The sequence below is a fragment of the Bicyclus anynana genome, chromosome 25, assembly GCF_947172395.1.
Source record: "Bicyclus anynana chromosome 25, ilBicAnyn1.1, whole genome shotgun sequence".
NCBI classification, from domain to species: Eukaryota; Metazoa; Arthropoda; class Insecta; order Lepidoptera; family Nymphalidae; genus Bicyclus; species Bicyclus anynana.
The window spans coordinates 1558638-1581066 of record NC_069107.1 but is presented as its reverse complement, the minus strand read 5'-3'; the positions used below and the strand labels follow the sequence as shown (position 1 = coordinate 1581066).

Here is a 22429-nt window from a genome sequence, read left to right as displayed (position 1 = left end):
CGTGTCGCGAGGCAATGGCCGACTGGTGAGGCGCTCGGGTGTGGTGGTAGTCGGTGGTGGGATCGATACCACCGTCTGACACGCACTGACCGCTACACCCCTCCGGAGGTTCTATATTTGGATTGAGGGGTCGTCGTTGTCACCCCGTAAAAGGGACGCTATGACAGCTTATAATAAGTAGATATTGTTACCTATACTAGCGGACGCCCGCAACTTCTTTTTTTTTAAATTTATTTTACGGTCTTGGATACAAGTCCTTATAGGCCCCCGCAACTTCTTTCGCGTGAAACCACAGAACAGAGAATGATACAGAATGAGTCTTTACAAGCCGCGCTGTGAAGTCGGTGAAACCCGTGAAAAAAAAATGTCATGCGTGCATGTCCTTGACATCCGCATTATGTTACTATCTACCATACTAACTTTTCTTATAATTTGTATTTCACTAACAACAATTGCGTAAATTAATATAATAATAAACTAATAATCAATAACCACCTATATAAGAAAATATTCCATCTTATTTTTTTAGGTTTTGTGAACAGTTTTATAAATGTTTAAAAACACAAGATGCCATTTCTCTTGAATTATATTAAAAATTACTGATGCAATGCTTTATGTCGTTCTTACTCGAGAATGTATTCGTTTTTGAATTTGTATTTGAAATTGGAATTGCTGCATCACTGCCGTGCTCAGAGCGCACTATCTGAGTATTGATCTTTAATCTGTGCGTAAAACTTGGTTTTTCACAAATCTCGCGGAAACCATGGATTTTGCTTCCCCTTTCCTCTATCTTTCAGTAAAAATCCAATTAAAATCGATTGAGAATATTCAGAAATTAGTCCGGAAGTCAATAATTAAAAAAAAAGTTCGATTGTGTTTGTGTACATAAATAACCAAAACCCCTAATTATTGCTAAGGTTATGTTGGTTAGGATATGATGATGATGATATACCTATGTACCGTAATTGAGAGGTCGTCAGTTAAACCTGTGACCCTGTTACTAAAACACAATAGAACATACAGTTACTTAAAAAGTGAATCTTATTTCGGAGATCTTTTTGTCTTAAGCCATTGAGCAATAAGTTTAAGAGAAGATGTATTAGAAATAATACGAGTATGTCCTCCTTTCGAATTTCTAATATACCAAGGACACGAAATTTGTACCTCACATTATGTATACCCTAAGCTAACCATTAGACTAAGCGGGTTGTTATTTTTAGTACTACTCCTTGATGTAAGAAGCATAGTTTGCGTACCTAAAACAGATTAAATATCCTGAATTATACTTTTGCAATTGAAATTTGAAAGATAATAATAAAACAAAAATATATTGTTATACTTAAGACTGTGTTGGTAAGCTCTGGTTTCAGAGTGAAACGAGCGCTGGGATTATTTGAGCGGATTTGTGTGGCGCTGCCACGACGATTAATATAGTGTAAGCAGAAAATAGCAAAATAAATTCATTACTGTTGCTGTTTACATATAAACAAAAACAATGATACACCTAGGAATATAGAAATTAATAATTATAAAGGATTCCAAAATTAATTATGAATTCAAACGGTCAAGGTTATATAACGATAATTTTCGAATCAAATACATTTATCACTTGATGAGATATTTAATGTTTTTCTACTTATCTATATTGTTTTTTTTCTTTCTATATTGAAGCATTAAAGAAAATAAAATAAAACACAAAATAAACAATTCAAATCGATCAAGCAGTTTTATAGTTATAGGGAGACGAATGAACAGCAATTATTTTTTATACCAATATCTACATTTACTTACGGCCTACGGGTCCACTACTTTGGTAGAAGGAAATACACACTGTCTCCCCCTTCAGGATGAGTTTTTGAGCCTAAAGCGATAAAAGACTTTATTGTTTTTTTTCTCTCATTGTTGTCTGACCTGATTTGAATTTAATATTATTTATGCAAACTAGATTTCACAAAGATTATTTTCATTACACTTTTTTATTCTACGACAAATCAGATCTCATCTGATGGTAAGTGACGATGCAGTCTTAAGATGATAGCGGAGAGCTTATTCAACTTACTTATAGGTTTTTTCTTATTCTCTACAAGTTAGCCTTTGACTACAATCTCACCTGATGGTAAGTGATGACGTAATCTAAGATGGTAGCGGGCTAACTTGTTGTTTGTTGGAAGACAATCCACACCCCTTTCAGTTTCTACACGGCATCGTATCGGAACGCTAAATCGTTTGGCGGTACGTCTTTGCCAGTAGGGTGGTAACTAGCCACGGCCGAAGCCTCCCACCAGCGAAACTCCAAAAACACGCAGGTATTCAAAGCACGTGAGATGCTATTGATACATAAGGTTTCATCTTTGTGAAAATATGTCGTCAGATCGATTTACGATCTTACTTAGCCTTGGTCCGTGAAGAACCCACAACAAACTCAACCAAATATATATTTTAAACGTCCATCTAGCATTAAAAAGAAATTTAAAAAACTGAATCAATAACTTTTAGTATTTCGCAAAACCAATTTCACCTGCAGCTTTCAGACTAAATCGCGACCAAGTGGAAGTTTTTGAAAGGAAATAAGACCATCGGGTTTACTTTTGCAGGCCGATATTGGCGGCTCGTCGTAAAGCTGAGTGTAGGAATGCGGGCGGACCGCGGTAGGACAAGACAAAATATTGTTGAGCAGTGATGGTCGACATCAAGCGAGTCGCGGGGATTCGCTGGATGCAGGTGGCTCAGTATCGTGATGTTTGGAAGTGCCTACAAAAGGCCTATGTCCTGCAGTGGACGTCCATCGGCTGATATGATGATGATGATGATAAATTTTCGATAGGACAATGGGCAAAAGCTGTGTCAGTGAACTGAGTAAATCATAAAAAGTTGTGTCACAAGTTTTTCATACATTGCATGACCTATTAATTAGGAACTAAACTTATGTGAAACAGGACGACACAAGAAATTATATTCCAAAATATCTTTTACTATTTAACCAGCGTTTTAGTTTAAACATTCTTCTGTTAAGCATTACGTTTTGTGTAGGTATGTAAAATGCGTAACTCGACACTTGCTGATTAAAGCGAAATGCGATGAATTATTATTAGACGGTAATTTATATTTAAAAGTCTTCAAATTATAATGTAATGTAATTTTAAATAAAATATAAGAAAATATTTCTCCTTTACTTGGATTGTTGAAAGGTTTTTTATCTTCAAAACTAGCTAACTTACAAAGCCATTTTTAAGTTCTATAATTGTCGGCAGTGATACTTAAATATTTGAAAACACACGCAGTAAACTGTCGCAGCGCAATGGCCCGCCCGTGTGCACCTCTCTTAAGACCAACTTGGCACAGCTTATGTGCACTTACAAGAAAATAGATTTCCTTGCTATTCTCCTGTGAAGTATAAATTCGCCTGAAATGCAGCGAACGTTGCTCGGAGTTATTGCCAAATTTGTAGTTCGCTCTTGTTTTATACGAAGCCTGCTATAGTACACTTAGCTTATATTTATTTATTAAACTAACAAGTCTATATAGTAATCTATACTAATATTATAAAGCTGAAGAGTTTGTTTGTTTGATAGAACGCGCTAATAATCTCAGGAACTACTGGTCTGATTTGGAAAATTCTTTCAGTGTTAGATAGTCCATTTATCGGGGAAGGCTATAGGCTATATATTACCCCGTTTCCTACGGGAACGGGAACCACGCGGGTTAGGTCTCCGCTAATATAGTATAAAGTAGATTTTATAGTAAAAGTAGAACTCCACTGTACTAATATATCGTCTAATAGCGGTTATCTTCGTCTTTGCTATTAGTTTTTGTCAGTTTGTGCGAGGCAATGATAATTTTATACTATAGATCGGTTACATCCCTACAAAATCACTGCAATAAGTGATCCGAATAATAGGCTACAAAACTGAGCGCACACATGCACAATTTTGTCTTTAATTCCATTATATATTTATGTATATATAGTTTTTACACTTCCTGAAGAGCCGTGATAGCCCAGTGGATATGACCACTGCATCCGATTCCGGAGGGTGTGGGTTCAAATCCAGTCCGGGGTATGCACCTCCAACTTTTCAGTTGTGTGTATTTTAAGAAATTAAATATCACGTGTCTCAATCGGTGAAGGAAAACATCGTGAGGAAACCTGCACACCAGAGAATTTCTTAATTCTCTGCGTGTGTGAAGTCTGCCAATCCGCATTGGGCCAGCGTGGTGGACTATTGGCCTAACCCCTCTCATTCTGAGAGGAGACTCGAGCTCAGCAGTGAGCCGAATATGGGTTGATGACGACTTCCTGAACATACAACTTGACATTGTAGATGATATTTAGGTATTATTTGTTTTGTTGTTGACCACAACTAACATTGAGTTATGCATAAATTTCCTCTTTTGATCGCCTCATCTTTCATGCACTAGTAACACATATAACAGTATTTAATATCATTGGTGTTAGGCAGCACTTAACACTCCACCTTATGACTTGTTACAATACACTCATCATCATCATCATCACATCAGCCGATGGACGTCCACTGCAGGATATAGGCCTTTTGTAGGGACTTCCAAACATTACGATACTGAGCCACCTGCAATTACAATACACTGATTTAGTTTTATTCTGAGAAACATACCATTTTTCCGCTAATGCCAGTTTAAGGTCTGAATTTTCATGTAATGAAACTCTCAGGAACAATGAAATGCTTCATAATACGAGATAACTTAATCATTATCTACCCTCAAGATTGTCGTAAAGAGGCAACGGTGGTGCCGGGAACGTGAGACAGTCGCTAAATGTGAGCCAGAGGGAAAGGACGCCATATTGTTACTAATCTTTACTATATAATATTAATATTGTACAGAGTTCGTTTGTCTGTTTGTTTGATTTAACGCTATAATCTCAGGAACTACTGGTTCGATTTGAAAAATTCTTCCAGCTAACACCGCGCGGTTTCACCCGCGTGGTTCCCGTTCCCGTAGAAATACAGGAATAATATATAGCCTATAACCTTCCTCAATAAATGGGCTAGCTAACACTGAAAGAAGTTTTTAAATCGAACCAGTAGTTCCTGAGATTAGCGCGTTCAATCAAACAAACAAACAAACGAACAAACTCTTCAGCTGTATAATATTAGTATAGATAACATCGTCTAGAATACTTTCTTGTTTTAAATTGTTATTTTTTTTAAAACACTATGCTATCACTATGCACTGTATATAATTTAAATTGTTTTGTACGTTTGTGTATTCTGATAAAAGTTGGTAAAAAAAAAAACATTATACCAGTTGTATAATCTTAACTCTCAATTTTTCATGTAATGAAACTTTCAGGAACAATGAAATGCTTCATAATACGAGGACCAAGATAACTCAGTCATTATCTACCCTCAAGACAGTCGTAAAGAGGGGATGGTGGTGCCGGGAGAACGTGAGACTGCCGCTAAATGTGAGCTAGAGGGGATGAAGAGCGCCATCTTGTTACTTATGTCATATTGCGATGTAATTTAGTTTTTGTGGAATAAAAAAATGTTACATATGGGTTATACTTAATGGGTTTCCGCGAATTTAGACATGGAAGTGTTCTGGGAGATTATACAATCTATCACTTTATCTGAATAATATTTAAGAGCCGTGATAGCCTTATGGAAATGACATCTGCCTTCGATTCGGAGGGCGTAGATACGAATCCGGTCCGGGGCATGCACCTCTATTTATGTGCATTTTAAGATATTAAAAATATCATTTGTTTCAAACGGTGAAGCTAAAATAATCTTTACTCTGCCAAAACATCGGGAGGAAACCTGAGAATTTTCTTAATTCTCTGCGTGTGTGAAGTCTGCCAATTATATCTGGGGCCAACGTGGTGGACTATTGGCCTAACCCCGCTCATTCTGAGAGTAGACTCGTGCTTAACAGTGAGCCGAATATGCTCACTGGTTGCTAATGGATGAATAATGATCAATTCTTCTGTAGGTACGTGTGATTGTCACGTAACTCCTCTTAAACGGCTGGACGATCTGGATGAAATTTTGTGTGTTTACCTCGTAATTTTAATTTTAAGTTTTTTAACTATCATTACTACCATTAGATTAATTTAAATTATGACATAACTTGACTTTTCAAAAGTGCCTAATTCAAATAAATGAATTTAGAAATTTGAATATTTATTTCATGTACGACTTAATTAATTATTATATTTTTGAACGATACAATGCGATATCGTAAAATGGAGAGTTTTTTATTTCAGATAGAAATACTTCAACTTTTCAAACCTTTTTCTTTACCGTGATCACTTGAAAATCGCATGGAAATTCGTCAATTGCATTGGCCGTGATCTTTTGAAAATATTATGAAAATACGTCTAATAATAATTTTCGAGTTTATCGCGAACAGAAAGACGCGGCAGGGTGGAGAAATTTGTTGTAAAATACCTATTAAAAAAAAATTAACCCTCCCGCTGCGGGACATTTGAGTGCCCAAGCAACCAGCTGTGAGAGCTCCAGAGAGAAGAAACTCCTCACAATACACACTGTCTCAAGAATCACTGCCTTCTGTATCCCACCCTTACACACAACACAAACACAAACACAAGCTACACAGCGTCTTCGCCGGCGAAGACGAGTTCCCCGATATCTGACGAGTCACCTACCGAGTCTCAGAGGAGACGCCCTTAGAGAGTCATCCCATCTACTTGCTTCTGCCTTCGGGCCCCATCAGGCGATGCTTCTTCGCTCGCCCAAACCTCCCGGTGACGCCGCTGAGGTCCCATAAGGAGCCTACGGCGCTTAACAATCAGAAAAGAAAAAAAAAATAAGCAAAAGCTTCATAAGATATTGGTCGAATATTGTGTACTCGTATTAAGTACATTACCTAATCAGACAGACTGTTACATAAAAGACATGCACGTAATTTAATTCGGCAGTTTGCTACAAAAAGCAGTAAACAAATTTAAAAGAAAATACAATACAAATAAAACGCAAGTAAAAGAAAATAAGAAATAAAAAATAAGTATAACAAAACAATAAACATACAAAATGAAGTACATTATAAGAGAGATGCTGTGAATAAAAATTGCAGTGTTAGCGGTTTTCTTTTGGCTTCCATCCAACGTTTCTCAGACCTAAAGTCTGCAGTCTAGGTCGGTGGAATTATCTAGAACAATAGATCGATGTGTACTTCATTATGGGATCAATGTCCTTTACAACTTATTAAATTAAAGGTAAATGACCTCTTACTTTGTAATCTATACTAATATTATAAACTAGTGGACACCCGCGTCTTCGTCCGCGTGGAAATCAATGTAAACTTTCAAGCCCTATTTCACCACTTTAAAGTTTGAATTTTAAAAATTCTTGAATCTCATTATATTTCGTAATTTTTTTATGATATATGAATAAATTTTTAAAACTGTAACTCTAAAAATGAAGAACTTTCAATACAAACTTCCAACCCCTATTTCACCTCCTTCTTATTTTATTTTTGCAATAAAAAGTATCTTATAACCTTTTCCGTAATATGGTCTTAAACCGTGCCAAGTTTCATATGAATTCATTCAAAAACAAAAATAAACACGGACAGACAGACAGACAAAAAAATCGAAAAAAATCTTTTTAGATTCATTTACGATCGTAAACGCTTCGAAAACTAGAAAAATGTATGGGAATGACAGATCTTGATCACGTGATCTGTCGATAGTAAATGTCATTCCCATACATTTTTCTAGTCTTCGAAGCGTTTGCGATCGTAGAAAGAGACATCGACTTGCCACTTAGCTACAGGGGCAAGCTGCCATCCTTGTAGAAGGGATATAGCTTAGACCAATCACGCTGCTTCAATGTCGTGACAGGGTGCGGTGCCATTTTTAAAAGCGCTGATCAAGAATCTAGTACTACTAAATCAATGCCAATAAACAATTTAATAAATGTCATAACAAAGCTATCTAAACCAAACAGTACTAAACGATAACATCGCTAAGTTGCGAAGCCATTTTGTAAGTATAATGACGTCATTATCTTTAATAAGCCGCCATTAGTTTCCTAAGCAAAGTGCGTGCTGATTGGTCGGATCGTTTATCGCGTCATAATTTTGCGTTTTCATTGGCTGTCATATAGGACGTTGACCTATGCCATGAAGATTGATATGATAGTGATAACCTTTTCTAAGGGCGTGGCGTGTTCTAAATGAAATTTTTATAGCAATTACATTTCGGCAATTTTTTGTACCTAACAATATACCTATATTATACCTGTACTAGCGGACGCCAGCGACTTCGACCGCGTGGAATTTAGTTTTTCACAAATCCCTCGGGAACTTGGTTTTCCGGGATGAAAAGTAGCCTATGTGTTAATCCATGCTATATTATATCTCAATACCAAATTTCAGCTAATTCGGTTCAGTAGTCAAGTCAGTAACAAACATTAATATCATCAAAATCAGTTCAATCAATCAGTTTTCTCAAATCACGGGAAACCATGGATTTTTTCGGGAATGTAGCCTATGTGTTAATTCAGAGTAAAATCTATTTACATTTTAACTTTAGTTAATCCAGGCTTTTATCTCAATACCAAATTTCAGCCTAATCACTTCAGTAGTAGCGGCGTTAAAGAGTAACAAACATCCAAACAAACATCCAAACATCCATACAAACTTCCGCTTTTATAATATTAGTAGGATTAGATTACTTGTCCATACAAACAGATGTCGTATTTTATAACTTATCTACTTATTCTTTACAAGTTAGCCCTGGACTACAATGTCACCTGGTAAGTGATGTGGTACGTAGTGGTATGCGCGGTGGATTTACAAGCCGGAGGTCCTGGGTTCGATCCCCGGCTGGGCCAATTGAAGTTTTTTTAATTGGTCCAGCAATGGCTGGTGGGATGCTTCGGCCGGTGTGCGTTTAGCGTTCCGGTACGATGTCGAGTAGAAACCTAAAGGGGTGTGGATTTTCAACCAAAGGTATCTAATAAGTTGGATCGCTTCAATCTTAGATTGCATCATCACTTACCACCAGGTGAGATCAGTTATAAGTCAAGGCTTTATGAGTATTAACTGTTACAGAGTATTCTGGGAGATTCTTTACAATAATCAATTTATTATTAGGTGAGTGTAGCCAGTGATGACCGATAGTTCCGAGACTTGGTCGCTAACTATGGGCCTCATAAGAAGGCTCAGAGTCACACAACGGGCGATGAAACGAGCTATGTTAGGAGTATCTCTGCGTGATCGTATCAGAAATAAGGAGATCTGCAGAAGAACCAAAGTCACAGACATAGCTCAACGAATTGAGAAGCTGAAGTGGCAATGGGCGGGGCACATAGTTCGAGACGTTGGGGTCCCAAAGTGCTCGAACCCCGCACTGTGCGCAATGTTGGCCGACCTCTCACCAGGTGGACTGACGACATCAAGCGAGTCGCAGGGATTCGTCATCTTATACGATGACGAGGCACAAATAATGACCAAATCGATCGCTAGCTAGAAGCTAATGTTTTGGGACTTAGTAAGGTTTCAGTCTAGGACGTTACCTAATACCTAATTCTAGACGCGAAACGTTTAGTGTTTCAAGGTCTTATATCTAGACTGGTGACCTATAATAATCGGTTTATTTTTAATTATTTTTTTTTTAAATATAGCCTCAATAGCTCAACGGTAAGAGCGGTCGGACTCATCACCGAGGGGTGGTGGTTCTATCCTCGCTCCTTTGGTCTATTGTCGTACCCACTCCTAATACAGTCTTTCTTGACTAGTTGGAGGGGAATGGGAATATTCGTGATATTATAAAAAAAGACAAATATTCTTTTTTTAAAAAAAAGAAATATATTTTTAAATTATATTTACTGTCATACACGCTTGTGAAATTAAGTTTTTTCAGAAATCCCAAAGAATAAAATAAAGAGTAGCTAATAACTTATATAATAAGCATAATGCCCAACAACTTAAACTAACTTGTTTGCAATATATTAATGTACTAGCTGACGCCGCGCGGTTTCACCCGCGTGGTTCTCGTTCCCGTGGGAATACGGGAATAATATATAGCCTATAGCCTTCCTCGATAAATGGGCTATCTAACACTGAAATAATTTTTCAAATCGGACCAGTAGTATCTGAATTTAGCGCGTTCAATCAAACAAACAAACTCTTCAGCTTTATGATATTAGTATAGATTATTCTTTATAGCAATGTATTATTCTTTCAGTGAAAGTCCCACTAATTGGTTCAGTAGTTTTAGAAATTAGCCCAGATAAACAGACTGAGAGGCAGATAAAAAACATTTATTTTAAAGATAATGTTTGTTAAAAGGAAGAAAGAAATGGCCTCTCGTTAAAAATAACAAAAAAGCTAACAAAATAAAGAACTCAAACATTCCAAGTTAAAAGTTTACCTCCTTTTTTATCTGTTTTATAAAAAAAACACTGTTTCCATTATTAAAGCTTTGAACACAATGCAAAATATATTTGTTGAAAAGTTCAATCTCGTCCATTAAAAGCATTCCAGTTACCAAATAAAAGACATTTCAAAAATATTAGAATGTAGAACTTGTGGAAAAGATCTAAATGGAACATTATAAAACATTATAGAAATGTACATTTAAATATGTTTAGGACTTTAAAATATACTAGCTGACGCTGCGCGGTTTCACTCGTGTGGTTCCCATTCCCGTAGGAATACGGGTATAATATATAGCCTATTGCCTTCCTCGATAAATGGGCTATCTAACACAGAAAAGAATTTTTCAAACCGGACCAGTAGTTCCTAAGGTTAGCGTGTTCAATCAAATAAACAAACAAACTCTTCAGCTTTGTAATATTAGTATAGATAAAAACTTAAAGTGCTCATTCAATCTACGGAACCCTACACTGCGGGCGCGACACGTACTTGGCCGGTTTATGTCAGCTAAAAGCTAATATCCACAGTATGTACTGGCAAAGCAGTGGCAATAATCAAACACACCGCAGACAGCAATCGAGCGAGCGAAATGCAAGCGGATAAGCGACACCGCTTCCAATTGAGCAGCTTTTGAGCGCGGGCGGCAATCGGCCGCACCCTGCACTGAATTGCGCTTTTCAGGCATTTCTGCCTTGTTTTGTTGCATTTTACTAACAGACGGTTTCATCCATGTAGTTCCCGTTCGCGTTAGAATATTTTCGTTAATTGTGAATGATAAGTTAAAAAGTGAAAATTCGTTCACGCGCAGTGCGAGTAGCTGCGCGTCACGCAGCCGCTTCGCAGTTTTTTTTTTTCTGTCTGAGTAGGTGCCGATAGCTCCCTGCGGAACCACTACGGCGTCACCGGGTTGGGCGAGCGCAGAAGCATCGCCTGATGTGACCCGAAGGCTGAAAGAAAGATAGAGGACGGAACGGCTCTCTAAGGGCGTCTCCTATGAGACTCGGACCTCGGCTTAGAGGGCCATTCTGGAGGAGGCAACTGTGACCTGAGTGAATCAGTCCGGACGCCCCCGAGATCGTGAGTTAGAAAACCCACGTCCGGGTGACGTTATCGGGGACCTCGTCTTCGCCGGCGAAGACGCTGTGTAGCTTCTGATTGTGTTGGCTGGGAAGCATTGTCGGTTGTTATGTCGTCGTCTGGATCGTAAAGGACGTTCTTGGGACGCCTTCGCAGTTTGGATCGTGCTGCGATGCAAGAACCAGCTCATGAATAAAGGCCCCGTATGGGTTCGAAACTAGTCGGGCATACTCCGACCTAATATCACGTGAGTTTTAGCTGGGTTTCATAATCAATTAATTGGAATAACATTCACGATAGTTTAAATTCTAAAATACTTTGTTAATATTTGTTGAATATGTGGCCTTGACTGGTTTTGTTCAGTGGAGGGTTATGCTAGTTTCCAATTTCACCAAAAATATCAATAAGCTTTACAAACTCTTTTTCTGTGAACATAAAAAGATTCGACAAAAGATCGCAATAACCTATACAATCAATTCAGCAAAAGAGTGATGTAACGCTGCCTGAAGGCATATTGCTGTATGTTCTGATTCAATGGCTGTTTTCCATTCAATATGAGCTCAAAATATATTATATTCTAGATGGCGCTAGTAGTACTCTGTGCCACGTTAACGTTTGTTGTTACAAATGGTATAAGTAAAATCTCAAATTGTTAATAAATGTATAGTTATTCGACCACTTTTATTATAAGTATAGATATAGATATATAATATATTATATATGTGCTCAGTGGTTATAACTTCTGCCTCCGATTCCGGAGGGTGTGGGTTCGAATCCGGGATATGCACCTCCAACTTTTCAGTTGTGTGCTTTTTAAGAATATAATATCACGTTTCTCAAACGGTGAAGAAAAAACGTGAGGAATCAGGAAACCTGCATACTAGAGAATTTTCTTAATTCTCTGCGTGTGTGAAGTCTGCCAATCCGCATTGGGCCAGCGTGGTGGACTATTGGCCTAACCCCTCTCATTCTGAGAGGAGACTTGAGCTCAACAGTGATGATAATGACTTATATGATAGAGAATTGTTATATAAAGTAGTATACGGAACAAGCATATATTTATAGAGGCCCTTGGTCATACATGGTAGTCATACATCTTGCGATATAAAGTTCTGTGTGCAGTTTTAAATGTTTTCATACTGTGACATACGCGTAACCGTAAACGCGAATTTATAAGGAATTGAAACAGTTGTGCAGTAGTAATTCCCAGAATTTCATGTTTACGGTTACGTGATCATCACAGTATTCTGGTTTTCGTCGTCAGAAATTCCACCTCTGAATTTAGGTGGCATTTCTCACGACAAAAGTTGATCTAGGTAAAATGTAAGTATAAAATTCGTCACCAGACAAAAAACCCACGTTAAAATATTTCACACACTTCATAAATCCTTAAACGTCCATTGTATCGTACCATGGATATACGTAAAACCTTTATAACATTATTAAATTTCATATTTGCCATCGCTCCAGTGTTCAGGAGGAACAATGTCGCTGAGGACAATAGCGAGTTATGTGAGTCTTTGTTGCCCTGAACTTTTATATTACTAGCCTGTTCCTTATCACCACTTTACACTTGGTTGGAAAAACTTTTAATTAATGATATTATTTTTGCTAGGTACTAACTTTTCATAACATGGCAAAATTAATAAAAGATGGGCAAGACTCACCCAATGACATTACTGCTTAATCTCGATGATTTATTATGTATTTCAGATAAAGAGAACAAAAATAAGAAAAGTATATTTTCAGATTTTTTAAGTGATAACTTCTAATGGCAGGCTTAGTAACGTAACGCGTTACAGCTGAGATGCGCACGTTTGTCACTTGCACTTGACAGAGTTCAAACTTCGGATTGATTTTACGACCACATTATTTTTTTCCCTATACCTACTTATAGATAACTGTACTATTCAACAAATTTCTATAAATAAATTATAATGAAACAATTAAAGTGTACGTTTTTACGACATAATTTATCTCACATTAGCTTAAGAGTTTGAATTTTTCAAAGCGTTTGCAGTCCTCAGTATATGGTGTTAATTTCACTTCGATTCTTCCAAGTGTTCCTGAGAAAACGGGTCTTAACATACAGCCAAACGGCCAACAAAGTCATTTTATTTATATTCGGTCTTTTCTTTTTGATCTTTACCTTACTCTACCCTTAATCTTTTTAACATAAAAATGAAACCGACTTCAAAGACGTATTTCAGTTATTTTGATTATAACCCAAATTTACTGAACCGATTTTCATGAAAATTAAATGGGACTATTTTGGAAGTATATTCTTTCTAGCAAAAAAAGAATTTACAAAATTGGTAACAAACATTTAAAAAAAGAAACATACCTACGCGTCGAATTTACCTCATACCACAAAAACACCTTAAGTTTCAAACCTTTTTTTGAAGTCCGTTAAAAAGAATATAAAAGTCACATTTTTTTATGCGTTTTACGTCTCACGGACCCCTAACATACCGTTCACTCACACGGACCCCTTGTGCGACTTTGTCTTCTAGGGTTGCATAAATACTGATTCAGGTTCTTTTTAATAATCACTTACCTTATCCACAGGCATGGAAGGGCACGCGCGGCACAGGTTCCAAAATGAGCCGATCATCTGGTGGCAGCCGTACGGCTCGTTGCGGCTCGGTGCGGCTCGGTACGGCTCTTGCGGCTCAATCTACGCCCTCCCCTGCTGGGGCATGTGATGCTGCTGTGAAAGATAAACTATTTCAGTTTTGTGCATTAGGAAGTTTTTTGTGCACTAAGAAAGACAATTTGTTTATTTGACACACTGCGAATGTGTGAAACACACAATACACAGAATACACAGTAGACACCAAAACAAAAAGTAATTATGAAGTAACTAAAAAGAAAAGATATTAAACAAAATCAAAAGATGATGTGTTTGGTACGAAAATGGTCACCACTCAGCATGTGCTATGCTAGAGGTAGATCCACCAGCGCAGCGCTGGTTTTCCGTGGTGATGGCCATGTGGTGACGCGGGCGGAAACTAGGCGGTCATTAGGTAGGTGTTGTGTTTCTTAAGTTGAGTGATATATAGCTAGTTAGCGATAAGGCCGCCTATTGTGCACATTTAAATTTTTGCAACTATTTTGTAGCTTTCTTGTTTTTATGTATATTTTAGTTTTACCTATTATTAGAGTAGTTTGTGACAGAACTCAACCAGGCTATACTATTGCCTATGGGCTCTGCTCTGGTCGAAATGAAAGTTCATTAAAAAAAAATCAAAATCAAAATTTATGTCAATGTTTTGCATGCTTTAGTATACAAGCTCTTTTGAAACGCCAAGGTTGACTATTTGTAAAGACAATACCGGTTCGGAAATTTTAACAAGAATTCCGATCTTCCGGTTCTGGAGCAGAAGGGTTCAAGCAAGCGGTGGTCAATTCCAGAGTAAGGAGGTTCCTCACCTCCTTACTATACGCCTTATGTACCTGACCCTTGATCTGACCGCCAAAAGTAAGCTTTGAAATATAAATAAGCGTTTTAAATAAGCGTGAACTTTTGCAGACCGTCAAGACGAGAAAAGTCGCGTATCTAGGGCACGTGCTACGACACGAGCGATACGAGCTTCTACAGCTCATCTTGATGGGAAAGGTTGCTGGTAGAAGAGGCGTTGGTCGCAGGAAGAAGTCTTGGCTGAGAAACATCAGAGAGTGGACCGGGATCGCGAGCGCTGCACACTTATTTCGCCTCGCGAAGGATAGAGACGAGTTCAAGAATCTGACTGCCAACCTTCGCTAGTCGGAGAGGCACCTTAAGAAGAAGAAATATGTTGTACAAAACTTTCCACTCTACACATATCTCACATTTTGCTTTAAAATATGTGTGCATTTACATAGCTTAAAATGTCCAAAAAAAAAGTAAAAACTCGGCACTTATGCGAAAACGCGCGCCTCAAAGAGATAGGTACTACGTGCTAGATTTTGTATGGAATGAAAAACATTAGCATCCCTATTTTTGACATTATACCTCACAACGATCTTTTTGAAAGCTTCTCTATATGAGGCGTTAACATGGTAGACTTGTTTTTTAAAGCTTTGTTTAGCTTGCTCTGTTGGTAGGTCAATTCTTGGAAGCTAAAAAAAAGATTTATATTGTTTTAATATCAAGTATCATGCTTTAATATTATAAGCTTTTATTTAGTTTCACCTGTGTCTTTGTCTGTCGGTAATCAAATTTTGCAAGTTAAATTTGATCAATTTTTCGGTTTAAGATTGAGTTGAAATTTTGTATCTATATATCTATCTGATCAGAATTATATCAGATAATTATGTAATATTACCATGACAAAGAACTGATCTGATAATGGAGCTGGATGTCGGCCGTAGGAAATTCATAATGAAACGACACAACCCAATTGAGTGTGGGCTCGTTTAACTCATCTTGTGGAATAATTTGATACTAGATGGTTACCAAGGTCTGATGATGGAACTGGAAGGTGGTCACAGGAACTTAGTAGTTAAACGACGCAATTCCATCAAATTTAGGCTTGTGAATTCGTCTTGATAAATATTTTGATACTAAATGATAACCAGGGTCTGATGATGGAGCTGGACGGTGGTCACAGGAACTCCGTAATTAAACGACGCAACCACATCGAGTTTGGGCTCGTTTAATTCATCTGAATGAGTACTTTCATACAAGATGGTAACCAGTTTTTAACTTTATAGTTTATTTTATTAAAAAAAAAAAAACTTGCTTTTTAAAAGATTTTTAATGGTTTCTAATGGTCATACGCAATGCAATAATCTAATGGTTTAACGCAGTTTCACACGCTGTTTCCTTGGGGAATAGGGCGAGCCCTAATATGGGACGCTGCTTGCGTTGAGACTTTGCTTCAGTGTTATATCAGGGAGACAGAATTATAACCGGAAGTCGCAGCAGAAAAAGCTTAAATCGGAAAGTGGCACAAGTATGTCTTTCTGATCAAAAGCTACCTATTTGTTCCTTTTGCCGTGGAGATCCATGGAGTTGCAGTGCCAAAGAAATTCTAGAAACTATTTCACCGCGGCTAGTTGACTCAACTGGTGACGGAAGGGTTGGCTTATTTTTTGCGCAAAGGATCAGTCTGGTTGTCTAACTCGGAAATACAGTCAACTAGTATTCTTTGGTATATAATTGTCTTCTTCCTCTTTGTCGTTACACTCTTGACTGAGTGGTCGTGGTCGTCATTTAGGTGTGGTGGTAAGCCTCCTTACCACCACACCTAAATGACGACCACTCACTATCCATCGCCATTCCTACCGTAGTGTGGCTCTCCTAGCACATTCGTGGAGCGATGTATGGAGAGCGGTTTTTACTTGGTCTTGGTCTTGGTCCAGCGCATTGGTGACCTGCCTCGTGCTCGTTGGTGCCGTTGTACCAGGGCAAAAACCCATTTTTGGTTCAACGTATATGCCGGTATCTATACAATAGTTTGTGTGTAGGCTACACAGCTATAAACATTTTAATTGAACATTACTCTCACGAGCAAACACCAAAGCAATTTGATTCGGAATTGAAACCGACCCGCAGGGATTTGGATACTGTTTGCCAATCATTGCTAGCCTTCGGAACTTGTGATTTGATATTGTTTTCAATCAACTGTTTTCGAATCTAGCGTATTTGAGTGTGTGTTTTTATAACCTCGGGGGACGAAGGCTTCATTTCTACCTACGTCATTCCTACTAAATGGCGTCCATAGTTTGGCTATGAAAGAGAGATAAAACTTCCGCATACCCTCCTAAGCCTCCAATAGCTCAACAGTAAGGGATTCATCACCAAGGGGTATTAATTCGTTCCTTAGACTTTTGTTGTACCCTGACACCAGTAGTCTCCGACAAATTGGAAATTGGAACAGGAATACTGGCATTTTTAATAAAATATTCTTTTAGAGAAAAAAATCTACATTAACTAAACTACTGTTTTCAAGAAATGTGTACGGAACAAGCTTTTCCTTTTTGTTACTTTAATTTTTAATCGTAATAATGAATAATTTATGAAATTAAATATCACGTGTCTCAAACGGCGATGATAAACATTGTAAGGAAACCTGCATACCAGAGAATTTTCTTAATTCTCTGCGTGTGCCAATCCGCATTGGGCCAGCGTGGTGGACTATTGGCCTAACCCCTCTCATTCTGAGAGGAGACTCGAGCTCAACAGTGAGCCGAATATGGGTTGATAATGAATGAATGATTAATTTATATTGTTAATCGTATGCTTCTTTTTTACGCAAAAACTACTGAATTGATTTAGCTGAAATTTTGAATGACGATAGAATATAGTCTGGATTAACACATGCTGTTTTCTGCACACAACTTTCGAGACACATGAATTAACACATGTGTCTCAAAAGTTTATTCGAGATATAAGTGTTTTAATTTTGAAAGGCCCCAGAATGTCATGTTATTATTAATTATACCTACTCTTGATTAAGTCATCAATAATCAATATTCTCCAGTGCGTTTTCATTTGAGACCCGACTCGAGTATATTTGCAGACATTCGATTATTCTTCCCCACTTTCAACCCCCACAACTTTAAAACGGCTCAACCGATTTTTAACAAACATATCTCAGAACACTCGCCTAAAAGTCACCTTTAATAAAAAAAAAAATTAAATAAAAATACGTCATCCGTTTGGGAGCTATGGTGTTACAGACACGTCAAACTTATAACACCCCTCTTTTTGCGTCGGAGGTGAAAAAGACCTTTAACACATTCGCTGCGGTACGAGGTCAATTGACCTTGTACGTCCAGTGTGTTCAAAAGTTACGAGGTCGATGGACCTCGTACCGAACTACTTAAAGTTTTAGTATGAGTTCAAAAAACCTATTACCGTACTAGAGGAAAGTACAGAAAAATAAGTGCCGCAGCGAAAGTGTTAATCATCATCATCTCCTTACCCTTATCCCACTTAAGTGGGGTCGGAAAATATGTCAATCTTTTCCATTCGTCTCTATTACTCGTCAAATCATCCACTCCTTTTACACACATGTCCTCTTTCACACAATCCAACCATCTCTTCTTTGGCCTTCCTCTTCTCTTATGTCCTTCCACTTGCACATTCAACATTTTTCTAGTAATATGACTTTCCTCTCTACGCATTAGAGTTCATACCAAGCTAACCTTCTACTCCTCAATTTTTCTGTAACTGGCGCCACCTTCAGACTTCCTCTTATATACTCATTCCTTATTTTATCTATTCTTGTCACACCAAATATCCATCTCAACATACGCATTTCGTTCACATGCATTCGTTTACTATCCGTCCCTTTCACCGCCCAACATTCTGATCCATACAGCACGACAGGTCTTACAACCGTTTTGTATATTTTACCCTTAAGTCTAAGAGGCATTTGCGGGTCACATAGTGTTAAAATAAGCAGCGAAAGTGTTAAAATAAAGAAAAAAAAAACATCAAACAGTATAATGACAAAGTTATAAAGTGATTAATTACTGCTAACGGCAGTAAGGGGCCGATTAAGCCCGTAAAGCCACTAATAAATCGCTTTATCGATGTTTTAGTGCCTCTGGTAATGCACATGAATTATAAATTCGTCATTTCGTTATTGAATATGTACTGGTTTGTTTAATATCTGAAATGTAATTAATTATTGAAGTAGCTATTCATCATAACCATTATTATAGGAGTGAGGATATGGAGTTTGGATCCACCACACTATTGATGCTGGTTTAGTGGGATTGTGTTGATAATGATATTTTTTTAACGATTACTATGTCTTCCCCAAGGCACGTGAGTATAACACCGTCAATTTTCCAAGTACCTTTTTTTTTAAAGAATATTTGCCATATATTTTGTCGTTTGATCGAACCACCACCTCGGATGAGTCCCGACCGCTTTACCGTTGAGCTATTGAGACTCTAAATTTGTTTTTTATTAAACAATTTTTGACTATTTTAATTTAACCATTAAGTATATTCAATACTAGCAAACGCCCGTCTTCGTCCGCGTGGAAATCAATACAAACTTTCAATTCCTATTTCATTCCTTCTATTTATATTTTTACATATATTGTGTATAATAAATAGCCCATTCTAGAGACAAGTTTTGCTATGCGAACGAAGTCCCGTTTCACGTTTCACGTTTAATGTAATTTATAAAAGGAGTATACATAGTTCATAATACATTAGTATTTAATCCGAAATATTTAACAGAAATCAGATTTTTTAAATCTTAATTACATTATTAAAAAAACTGATTCAAGATAGAAGAATTTGAAAAATCCGGAGAAAAATATAACTTTGTCCAAGTTATATTTTCTTTCGGGAATTTTTAAAAACTATTCAAATTATATGGTGTGTCTACCGTTTGTGTTTTATCCATTAACTACGGGACATCGTTTATATATGCAAAATATATTAATTATAATAGCTGAACTAACGGGCAATAAAATCAAAACAAACTTTGACAATAGGTACCTACTCCATTGGGTCATTAACTGTAATTACAACCTGACACACGACATTTACGCATTAGGGCATTTTATGGTTAGATATGTGTTATATTCTATGGTTGTGTTATTTGTCTTGTATAACCTTCCTTTGTTATTCAAGACAAATAGAGAGACAAAGAGAGGAGAGACAGAGGTTAAACAGTGTAATCTTTAAAGAAGAGAAGAGGGTTACTAAGCAAGAAAAAGAAGCTCAGTATTTCAGATACAGAGTTTCATTTTCTTGCTTAGTAACCCTAGAATTTGGATTTCCTGTCTGGCCAATTAAAGCCATGATAATCCAATGGATATGACCTCTGCCTCCGTTTCCGGAGGGTGTAGGTTCAAATCCGGTCCGGGGCATGCACCTCCAACTTTTAAGTTACGTACATTTTAAGGAATTCAATATCACATGTCTAAAACGGTGAAAGAAAAACATCATGAGGAAACCTGCTTATCTGAGTGTTGTCTTAATTCGCTACGTGTGTGAATTCTGCCAATCCGCATTGGGCCAGCGTGGTGGACTATTGGCCTAACCCCTTTCGTTCTGAAAGGAGACTCATGGCCGGCAGTGAGCCGAATACGAGTTGATAATGATGATAAAGTGGCCAAGCCTCACTCTATGAGGCCTTCGCACCATGCTGATAATAATTGATTCTGTAACTATAATATGTAAATGGTAATGAGCGACCGACGCCGAAACTTGCTCTCCAAAGTACGGGGTGTGACACCAACTTTCTAAAAGCAGGCTGATTTTCTAGGAAGTAAGAAAATCAATTTTTCATAACTCTGCCCCGGTAATCGAATCTAGGACTGGAGCAGCGAGTACTTGCACCATATCAAAGTCTAATCGAATCAGGAAGTGGCTTTAATTTGGTTTCCAAGATTTGATCCACACATACTAATTGGACAAGTCAAGTAAAAAAATTTTAATAAAAAAATACAACCTAAAAACGTACCCACTAAACGAAAAAGCGAAAAATAACATCATAATATGTTCTACCTGCTGATCAGTATGAAGGCGGTGCTAAGCCGGTGATGTATTAATTCAATAATGGTCCCATTGCCATCATGTCAAGATCTGATATCTTGACATGATGGCAATGGAACCAAATGGAGAATATACCTATATATAAATATAAAAGAATTTTTGAAATCGGTCCAGGCGTCTTTAAGTAATTTGTGTACATACATAAAAAAAAAATACCGACCAAATTGAGAACCTCCTCCTTTTTGAAGTCGGTTAAAAATATGTAATAATAGCAACTATTTTCTCTACGCTATTATTTTTAAGAGGTAAAGTCTGTGGTGTTGCTAGGATAACCTATGGATCTACTAAACCGATTTTAAAAATTCTTTTACCAATAGAAAGCCACGTCATTTGCCAGTGTCATAGGCTTTATTTTATCCCTGTATCTCACCGTAACGGGAACTAAGCGGATGAAACCGCGGGGCTAACTTATGTAGCCGCAAAAATAGTACCTAACTTTTATACGTAGCCTACCAATTTCGTAGAGTTAGTAGTCAATTTGTAGACTGCGGACTTTCGCACGGCACGTTGACTTCAATTTGGGAATGAAGCCAAACGACTACAAATTGAACTTCCATTTAGAAGTCGAACATAATCGCATGTACTTACTCAAGCATTTTTTTAGGATTCCGCAGTGTATGGGATTTTAGTTGGGTTCTAGTATGGTAATCACGTGGTATCTGATAGCGGCCTCTGCCTTTGATTCGGAGGCTGTAGGTTCGAATCTGGTCCGGGGCATGCACCGCCAACTTTTCAGTTGTGTGTATTTTAAGAATTTAAATATTAAGTGTCTCAAACTTTAAAGGAAAAACATCGTGAGGAAACCTGCTTAACAGAAAATCTTTTTAATTCTCTGGGTGTGTGAAGTCTGTCAAACCGCATTGTGCCAGCGTGGTGTACTATTGGCCTAACCCCTCTCATTCTGAGGAGACTCGAGCTCAGAAGTGAGCCGAATATTGGTTGATAATGATGAATGATGATGAAAACTAATGTTAAAAATACGGGCGAAGTCGCGGTAACGGAACAGTTATTATCTATCTACTTAAGAAAAATATATCATTATATAAACATTGCTTCATCATCATCCCATAAAATAATATCATCTCACTCTATCATACGTAGTCAAACAAGGACGGGTGGAAAACTAATTTAGTCTGGTTTCTATTAAAATATATCCATGCTCCCATTGTGATCAAGGAGTCGGGATAAGGACATATGACGTCACCAGAGAGTGCTGTTAACGATCCATGACGTCACCCTGCAAGCCATATCGGTTAGTCTTGAGATAAACTGCCAACCATACATTGCTCTTCGCCAAAAATCATTATTAAAAAATATATTGGCTGTATCTTTATCGGGTCTTTGCTTCGGTTTATTAAAAAAAAATGAACGTATACCACACAGTTAGAAGTAAGGTTTATAAAGGAACAGCTTTGCCGTTGGACAAATTGGTAAGTTTTTATATTTTTTTATTACTTTT

The 22429-nt window shown here is 37.4% G+C and overlaps 1 protein-coding gene across 1 annotated transcript in view; it reads right to left on the bottom strand.

The window, feature by feature from the left end:
* The window catches only part of LOC112056479 (uncharacterized), an 88745-nt gene that overhangs the window by 65863 nt on the left and 453 nt on the right, over nucleotides 1–22429 (bottom strand). The window contains exon 2 of the mRNA XM_052889292.1: nucleotides 14018–14170. Within this exon, the coding sequence (XP_052745252.1) occupies nucleotides 14018–14074 (57 nt within the window). The 5' untranslated portion in view covers nucleotides 14075–14170. The remainder of the gene's footprint in view (nucleotides 1–14017; nucleotides 14171–22429) is intronic.